Raw genomic sequence first — 9691 nt, 5'->3', positions numbered from 1 at the left:
AGGATGATACTCAGGCTACCTTCGTTTAGCATGCATCGGACAAAAAGTTACACTTTACTTACAGTTTTGACTTTCCGTGAATGAAGGAATGTGTAATATTATTATGCCCAGCTACGCACAGTATCCCGTAACAAGGCACGTTATCTGCTACTTGGAGCCGCTTTTCAATTTCGCCACTCCAACGTTAACGGCGACTTTATAGCCGATAATCAAGTTAACAGACGGACTACATTATGCGGAGTTAATTCTGACGACCGTTGGAGTTGTAACCAATAGCTGTGTTCTGTTTAAACAAAGTTCTCTATTTGAACCGTCCTTGGTTTAAACATGGCCACCTGTACCGTCAATTCTTTCTCGGCGTCACACACCAACTTTACACTGTTGAATAAACATGAAGCACTCTATTCTAAGCCGAATCATTCGTGCGGGCAGTCTGTTAATCTTTCAAAGCGTTGTTGATGTGTAATGATCACAGATATTTCATAGTTTAATGCGTTTGATTATGTTGATAATATGTATGTGGTATGTCACCCACAACTGGACAATTTTACGTTTCAAGTTTGGAGCAGACAGAGTCGGATAAAATTACACCATATTTTTGTCCATGGTGTCTCAGTGTTACTTTACTTCCTTCAGTGTCTTGGTAGGAGTGCTACTGACATGTAAATTTAGGTCTGTGTGTGAGTATTACTCACATATTACGCTTGGAAAGATAGTCTTGCGTGGGTTCAACTTTGTTCGAAAAGGTCGTTTTTTTTTCTCGTTGGGTCTTTAATGAAGTGTTTTGATACAGTTCTTTGTTGTTTTTGTAACATAATCGTTCTTTTAAAATCCCACTCAAGTGAACACAAAAGACAGTTTTATTCATGCTAAGTCATCGTCGCTGACCCTCCCCATACTTGTACCCTGGGGGGTATGATTACACCACGTCTACTTTAACCGTTACACTTAGCAAAAATAACAGTTTTTTTTTAAGTAGAACCAGCCCACGGCATGGCGTTTCATTATCAAAGATGTCTTAATTCTTTAAGATTTATTTCTAGCCTTAATATGTCTTTTTGTCAGTTGTGACTTTTTGTCGTAGAACGTCGTGCGATCGATTTTGGTCTCGTACGATTTTAAATCAGGATGTGAATTAATCAACCGTATACGAGCGTCGATCATAGCATTTTTGGTAACTAAATTTTAAACTACACACGCGTGAGCACACACATATGTTACGAGAGTATATCGAGTTTGCGATCATACGACAAATATGACCAAAAGATAGGTCCTAAGGGCTGACATTAGAATTTTTGTACTAAAGGTTAACACAAGATGTATATATATACTTTCTCTACGTCATAGTTATAATTTTTTTATATCCTCAGTTTGCGATTGGACGACTGTGACCAGGCCCGTAGTACGGACAGACAGCTAATTGGTTGTAGTAAGGGTTGACACAAGACGGATATACATTCTCTACATCAAACATCATGTCGCCATGTGTTTGTTCTAAAGCTGTGGTCGAATGGGCCGTAACAGTACTGCCAACAGGTCAACCCAGGTGAGCAAACTACACACCCTTTGTGTTGGACTCAAGGACTACCCTCCAAGCAGTAGTTGGTGGGGAAAATCGTGACCTTTTCCTTATATGCCGTATTTTTCGACCACCTGTTGGTGGGGGCGGCTAAGTCGAAAAATACTGCATACAGTATAAGGATTAGGTCACAATTTTCTCCACCAACCTCTGTTTGGGGAGTATCGAGGACCAAACCTTGCAAAAGTTTTGGGTCACGTTTTGCATCTAGGGACTAGAAATATTAGAGAACCCTACGACAAAAATATTTTGATTGAGACTTGCTTTCTTTTCAATCCGTAGTGCCCAATCTATGATGCCAAAATATGCCAACAAGTGACTCATTTATGGTTATTATATATGCAAGTCAAGGGCATTATGTTTGTTCAAGTTGTTTCTTTGTGGCTTCTATTCATCAAATTGACTCAGCGTTTTTTCTAAAGGAATAGTTTGATGTCGTGGATACCATGAAACGGACTTGGTATTACCAAACACACTTTGTTCGAACTGACTTGCACACAAATGGCATTTCACAAGCAAGCTGGTCCTGAATATGGGACAATTTATCAAATCTGACAAAGTCAATATTATATTCAGCTTTGTGTTGTTGGGACCTTGATCAATTATGCAAAGATTGATTGCTAGAAAGACAAACACTTACCGATTCTCACTCCATGGTAATGTCACGTTCTAGAATATCTTGACAACGGAGTTCTTTTACCAATACTATGGATTAGGATAGTATAGATTTTTTTTTCTTTTGGATCTTTTGATCGTGTATGAATAATGGCATTCTTCTTATTTCTTTCCTCGTATATTTATGCTAAAACTCCGTCCAAGCTTTCTTTACCATGATTAACTTTCGAATAATCATTGTATGCCACAATAGAAGACAAACAACGTTCAAATAAAACTCTATTGAAAACCAAAATTAAAGGAAAAGCTGCGAATCTTAATAGCAACAACTAGTAGATTTACAGACGAAATGACAACAACAATGAAATTCTAGAAACTGTGTTGTAATTGAGTTAATTTCGGGGTTTGGTGGCAACAATTGGAAGGATATCTTTCCACTCGAATGGCATAACACTATACAACATGGGCTTAAACCCGTTTTGTTACTGCTCGTACGTAAGGACTATAATCTGTGTGCCCTAGGCAACGATATGTAACTATATTCACTGTACAAGTGGTGGGTTGGGCCAACATACATGGCATATGGATATATCCAAATCCTGTGTGCCTTGGGGGTTTGAAACTGAAGACATAATTACACAGTGGGTGGGATTTAACCAAGGCAAGGAGGATATAACATAGCCATTTTATAATCGCTAGAAAGCTGGATTTATACACTCGACAGTTTGGGAAGTGTACATGACAAAAATAGAGACAGAAATTTGACTGATTTTAAACCTCCTTTGTGGACGAATTTGTAAATCTATTAGAACTATAGAATTTGTGTTTTAAAAGGTGGGCGGGTGGGTTTCAAAATCATTCTGCTTATAGCTAGGAATGGTGTGTAAATGGTGCTCAATGAATGAAAATGATTCTTACGTAAGTCAGGAAAGAAATAAAGTTAAGTTAAAGAAAGAACATAAAGTTGACTCAGTATTAATCTGATTGCTACCGACGTATGTAATGTTTACCGGTGTTTGGGGAAAGAAAGATAGTCAGGAAACAGTAAAACAGGTGTTTTCTTTCGTCTTAGTTAAAAGTATAAAGATCTCATACTCACCATTGCTGAACTCCTTTCCACTCGTTCTTGACGCTTTCTCTCCAGATCTTGTCCTCGGCGACCTCGTTACAGTGGCGGTAGTCTGCCTCGGTGCGCTTGCCGCCGCCGGCCGGGGGTGGTGCAGGGGACGTGCTCTGGTCCTGCTTCGGCACACACCGCTCGTGGAAGGCGCTGGGGCCGCGGAGAGGAAGGCGGTAACCCGCCGAAGTCGTACGATTAGAAAACTCAACAGCCATTTTTAAAAATACAACCTTTACACAGCTATAGAACACTTCTCACAGCTTTTGGCGGTCGACCTTTGTGAGTTTGTGAGTTGTTTGTTTCGCTGCTAAGCTGGGAAGAATGTGCCCCGCGGTTGTTTGCCGTGTGCTACTCGTGTGTCGATCACTCGCTGACAGAATCGGTAATTATCGGAAAGACTCGCAGATCCTTCCTCAGTCGCCTTCGGGAACTTTCGTGCAAGATTCCGACGAGTTCTCGAACACCTGTTTGGTTTGAATTCCTCTGCAAAGGTTTAGCACGTCTTGGTACAAAGGTTGAAGTCCAGACTTGTCGAGTGGCGGAAGAATCAGCTTAGAGTGGCGATTCTGAAAGTCCTTACTTTCAAGTGTCCAAGATTCCGTAGATCTCTCAGCTTCTTGCAAGTCTCCTTGATATAAGCAGCGACCTTGTGTTTCTTTCTCCGTCCTCGAGTGCTTGTGTTGTAACCGAACAAGCCAGACAACTTTTAGACAAACAAGTCGGCAAGTTGTTCTTGCAATTTAGTCCCTGCTTGTCCAGTAATTTTACCCGTACGACCTCTAATTATAGAAATCCCGACTCAGACCCGACATAAACAATAATGTCGTGCAATGAAATTATTCTGTCGCCAAGGTAGAGTTGACGTCGAAGTGTTCGAACGTTCTATAAAACTGTTCTATAGTACTTTAGAACTGGCTTCTGAAAATGACGTTTTGAAAGAATACCGTTCGAATCGTCCCGTTCATTCGGCCGTCACGAGGAAGAAAGGCGTTCCCGAGCAATATCTTCGGCTTTTGTCGTCGGTAAACGTAAAAGAACGAATGACAGTCTTCGGATGGGCAGTCTGAGTGACACTTATTGGCCGAAATGTCCCGCAATTCCCAGGAATATAATCAATTCAAACGCATCCCAACTCTCTCGTGGCCACCCGTACGTATAGACTCAGTCAAAATACCACGGGGGTCGGCTCGGTGTCAGCTGACAGACGGTTGGGATATTATAATGAGTTGTTTTGTTTACCGGTCGCTAAGCCGAAAGATGACGTCGACAGGTGAGTAATGAATATTCAGCGGGGTGGTCGTTTCAGGTCAATACACCTGTAGGACCCGTTCACTTGTCGGGAGTCTCTGAGGAGTTTGGCGCATGCCGCGTCTTCGGGCTTATGTACATGTGTGTATTACACCATAAAACCCTACTACGGACTCCAATTTGTTCGTTAACCAAACGCAAACTCACAAGTGAACAGTCTTTGCTGATGGCACCAAAAAGCAATGGTTTGATAACAAGTATTTGGGAGTTTTTCAAGGGTATATTTTCCCTTATTATGTTTACTGTTGTGCGTTGGGTTATTGACGCTTTTAAATTTATCGTTATTTAGAAATCAAGCATTTTCAACAAGAAGCGTTTCGATGCTCTGAATAGTGATGTTATTTACACCTATTTACACCTGTTACTGAGTTGTGGCTTGTGAGTAGTGACGTATAATGGGTGACAAAACCTTTAATTAACGCATGCAAAAAGCTGCCTTAGAAACATCGGATCTTGATCTAACTACTTAAAATGAGAAAAGAGACAAACAGCACAATCATATCAAACGACTGTGACTTTCTATTTCAAAACATTTGCTTTAGCTTTGACTCCTCAAATAATGAAGACATTTCAATGCGTAAAAGTAAGAACTCTCGAAATATCATAGTCGTTGATTAAACTAAGGGAACTATTTTAAGGTTTACTATATGAATATGAATTGTGGCATTGAATGGTCAAATGGTTTATGAGTCCTGGCTTGAAGTTGTGTTCTTGGCGAAGGTACACTTTACACAACTTCCCTCAGTCCACACCTTACCTTACACGTGTAGAAATGAATACCTGACTTTGGTTGGAGAGGTAAAAACCCATGGAAGGAATGGCATTGGCTCCACCTTCCAATACTGTGCCCTAGACACAGTGGATATCAACCCACTATCCCTACGGCCTCAAAACCGTTTATTGGTCTACCTTTGTGTCACACACAGAATAAACTTAAAGCCATGTTTGCACTAGTTGTTATGTTATTTGATAACACGTATTATGGTGTAGGTAATGTTTAGCTACCACTAACAGGGATCAGTATTAAAGTAGGGCAAAGTGCGTACAGTTATGGTCGGGTGGTTTCAACTCCAGGTGTTTTGATACACATTTAAAGAAGTGCGGGCCTGAGTGGTTGGTCTGGGACTCTTAAAGATGAAAACATAGCTCTGGTCTGAGACTCTTAAAGATGAAAACATAGCTCTGAAGAAGTACTTAGAGACGGTGTGTTGGGAGTAAAACGCCCATTCGAAGAAGCCAAGCCGTAAATATTTTCTGCCGGTCTCCTTTCGTCAGAATAAAACAATCCTTTCTTGCTGTATTGGTTATGGCTGCCTTTTTTTTACCAATCTTGTAGCAAGTCTTCGAAAAGGATTGACCACAGTGATATCAACTTTCACGCACTTTCACCCACACCCACCCATCCTTGCCCACTTGTTACCTCTATGAAAATGGAGGTAGTGTTTTTGACGTGCCTGTCTGTGTGTATGCGTCTGTGTTTGTCTGTGTCTGTCGGTTGATCTTTCCGTATATTCGTGGTCAGCATTATAACTATTTGAGGAATTGCATCGATGAAGGTTAGATATCCAGGTAATAAGATATGCCAAACAGCAACTGATTGAATTTGATTTTGAATATGTGTTTTCCCAAATCACATCCATTTGCTTGAGTAACCGCTATTTGAATTGATAAAGCTACTAGCGTTACCTACTCCTTTTAATCCTACTCTGATACTATACCAGCCCTACAACGCCCATCTAGTCAGCTATTGTATGAGAGCACCCTGGTCAGATCGCTATCAGCTGGGTGAATGGATTCTTCTTCTGCAGTGAAACCTAAATCTCTTAAGGCGGATGTCTCACTGAAATGCGCCGAATTGCGCCAGGTATTCCCAATCTGGAGTCAATTTGTCGCCAAGGTGCCTCTAGCACGTTAAACCCCTTAAAAGTGTGCCTCGCTACTGAAACAGCAAAGAGAATTGCCTTGCCTCACTAAGTACCACAAGGGTCCGACTCTGGGTCCGACCAAAATGGCCTAAGTCGCGCTCCTAGCGGCCGGCCTACAGGACTACAGGGGAGGATCATTATGTAAATAGCATACAAAAAATTACATTCCTTATGCAATTAGATAAATTATGTATCTTAAGCTCCTTATGTACTTACATTTACAGCTGTTTTAAGAGAAGCGAGAAGAAGTCGAACATGTACACACTAGCATACATCACACTTTGTAGTTGCATGTAGTAATATAACACGTTTTTACTTCACTTGTACTAGCACAGAGTACTAGCACTTGTACTTAGATTACGTAGAACTACATAGAACTTTATCAACCTGATCTATACTTAGCCTGTGAGAGCAGGAACGTAGAATAAAGGTCTTCTTCATTCATTTACAAGCCAATGAGAGACTGTGTAAACGCAGGCTACGAGCGAACGAACGGACGAACATTTTGTGTCTCCTGTTTGCCTATTATCCTACTACCCCAACAATGTTTATCTAACGTTTTAGCCAGAAAGACTAGGTATAGATGACATTCCTCTCATAACACTCAAACGTGAGGAGCTTTTGTACACGTTGCTTGTGTTGCTGGCTCTTTACATGATTAGTTTCAGCGCCATTGTGATATCGGGAGCCAAGGTTTTTGTTATTCCTGACGCCCGGTAGATTAATGTTCTCTAGACAAACACCAACAGGCCCATCCAGGGAACAGAGTTCAACCAAAGGTCTCTCCGAACCATAGAAACCCGGGTTCCTATTGTCCATGAGGGGTAAACGTTCTTGTAAGAACATTTCGTGGTTATGGACTTGAATAATCAAATCATTCCTCGGTACCTACAATATTACATCTATTTCGGCTTTGTCAAAGTACTTGTTTCGCCACGAATTTGTCCTGTCAGTATTTGAAAAGATAAAATGCACAAGGTAGGATAACATGTCGGTCACTGTACATGTATCCCGGTAGCCCCTAAAATGGCTAGCCCAGCTCGGTCAACTCCCTCACCGGAGGCTCAAATATAACGTTAGTTGACGTCCTGAAGCAAACAGTATGGAGCAAAGACAAGCCTTGTAACCCAAGCTACAAAATGCAGCAACGTTTTATAATATAAACAGCGTACTCAATGCGTTTTCCTCATATCATGACGACATTATTTTCCTATTAGTTGTAGGTGCATTTTGATCTCCCGTGTTGATTTTGTTTTCCGATGTAGGTTCATACGGTAACTTTCCTCGTCAGGTGTTGCATCATAGCAAGGACGTCCTTGATCAGAGAAAGCTTTTGATCCAAGCAATTTGTTTCTGCTTGGAATACTTGAAAACATAATGTCGCTGTGCACTACACAGTTGACTTCATTCACCATCGCGATACGTCTTTCATGACTTCAGCCACTTTTCTCTGACTGAGGCACAGGATCGTCCAAACTTTGCAAGGCAAAACCCCTGGCCGTTGTTTCAGCTTTTGACGAGTGCAAATCTTTCGCATTCACGTGTTAAGAAAACAAACATGACATTTGATACAAACACTGTACTCCATAGCTGTCCACTGTCCGACCACTTTTCTTGCAAGGCACAAATCGTCCCAGCTTAGCAAGGCAAAAACCAACCGTTGTCTCAACTTTTAACGAGTGCGAAGTTATCACATTCAAGTTAAGAAAACAAACATGATGTTTTGAAACAAATAAATACTGCACACTATAGTTCTTCCTGTCGCCGTAACTTGAAATTAAAGACAAAGGTACAAATATATGACCTTGACATGTGCATGGCGGCATTAGCCAAACCGGTAGCCACAAACGCAATCATTAACATGTGTAATCACGTAGTTGTATTTACCGTTGCCATGATAAGCAAGCGCTAAAGGTCTCGGGATCAACTCCCAAAGCAACCGTATGTCAACATTTCATAATTAATTCTTTAAGATTGCTTCCCTTCAAGATGGTAGTTTTCATATCAAGTTTCAGACGAATGTTGAACATTCAATTTTTTTTCTTCATATTCATAAGTTGAAGTGATGTTGAATACAAGTCATTGAAATGATCAGTAGCGACAACAATTTGGCTGCGCTATTTTCCGTTGTAAATCATCAAAGGTGTTTTAACACATTAAATTAAAATATACTCTGATCTTTAACAATTGAATTCGATAAAACAAAAATAATTTGGGATTTATGTCGAAATCATATACTTAAACATAGATTACCAAACTTAAAAAGCCATGATTCTTTCATGATGATTTAAAAGTGGCTTTAACAACTAAGCTCGCCTTCTTACTTATTTTGACTGGAAACAGTGAATAATTTTGTGATTATTTCTTCTCAATCATCAACATTCTTCTTCACAATAACAAACTATGTTCTATCTAACAAGGAAGTTACCTTTTGCATCATGTCATTTTGGTTGAAATGATTCGTCAAGATCCCTGAACACGTTTGCTGTGATTCTTTTCAAATCCTAGCTCCATTTTCAAACGCAGTTACAAACAGTAAAACCCTCCCTCAATCTTTTAAAAAGACAGTCACACTTACCTCTTGTTGTAGTAAGAAAACATGTTGTCTAGTATGATGTGATCTTCCAGAACATCTGGAAAGTTCAGACAGAGAGAGACAGCGCTGTGCACCGGACCTCACTATACCAGACGTGAACGCAGACTGCACCTTTACACTGAAAGGATCCGACTCATAGTTAGGTCACGCCTACGGGGAAAGATCGTTGTTGGCTAGGGGGTGGTGTGGCTGGTAGTCCCATAGGGAGTCCACAAGACCGGTCAATCTATGTCGGTTTTGATATTTATCTTCGCCAAGAAGGTTACATTTTAGGTGCGGTTTGTTAATGTGTCTGTCTTTCTGTCTGTATAGAGCATAACTCGAAAAGCTGTTTTCTTATGATATTTTGTAGGTATGGACTCGGGAAAACGAAGGTCAAATTCGATAATGGGCCTCCGAACGGGTTTCTACTGTATTGTACTTGGTATCTTGGTTTTGGTATCTCTTTAATTTTTTTTCCATATTTCGGACGTGCTCCAACATATGCAGTCTTACAATGGGCGGCTACGTGGACGCGTTTTTAGCGATGAAATTTTGCCTTTCAGCCA

General features: G+C 40.6%; 1 protein-coding gene across 2 annotated transcripts in view; it reads right to left on the bottom strand.

The window, feature by feature from the left end:
• The window catches only part of LOC118405121 (uncharacterized protein C2orf50 homolog), a 14885-nt gene extending 5607 nt beyond the window's left edge, over positions 1–9278 (bottom strand). The window contains exons 1-2 of one of the 2 annotated variants that reach the window (XM_035804530.1): positions 9126–9278; positions 3294–3464 (exon numbers count right to left, since the gene is read on the bottom strand). In XM_035804530.1, the coding sequence (XP_035660423.1) occupies positions 3294–3464; positions 9126–9148 (194 nt within the window). In that variant the 5' untranslated portion in view covers positions 9149–9278. Of the gene's footprint in view, positions 1–3293; positions 4597–9125 lie in introns of those variants that run through there. The other variant, XM_035804529.1, reaches the window with a different exon arrangement.
• Positions 9279–9691: the final 413 nt, after the last annotated feature.

Source organism: Branchiostoma floridae, chromosome 17 (genome assembly GCF_000003815.2).
Source record: "Branchiostoma floridae strain S238N-H82 chromosome 17, Bfl_VNyyK, whole genome shotgun sequence".
In the NCBI taxonomy this organism is placed as follows: Eukaryota; Metazoa; Chordata; class Leptocardii; order Amphioxiformes; family Branchiostomatidae; genus Branchiostoma; species Branchiostoma floridae.
The sequence above is the reverse complement of the archived record's forward strand: the minus strand, read 5'-3'. Positions and strand labels throughout refer to the sequence as shown.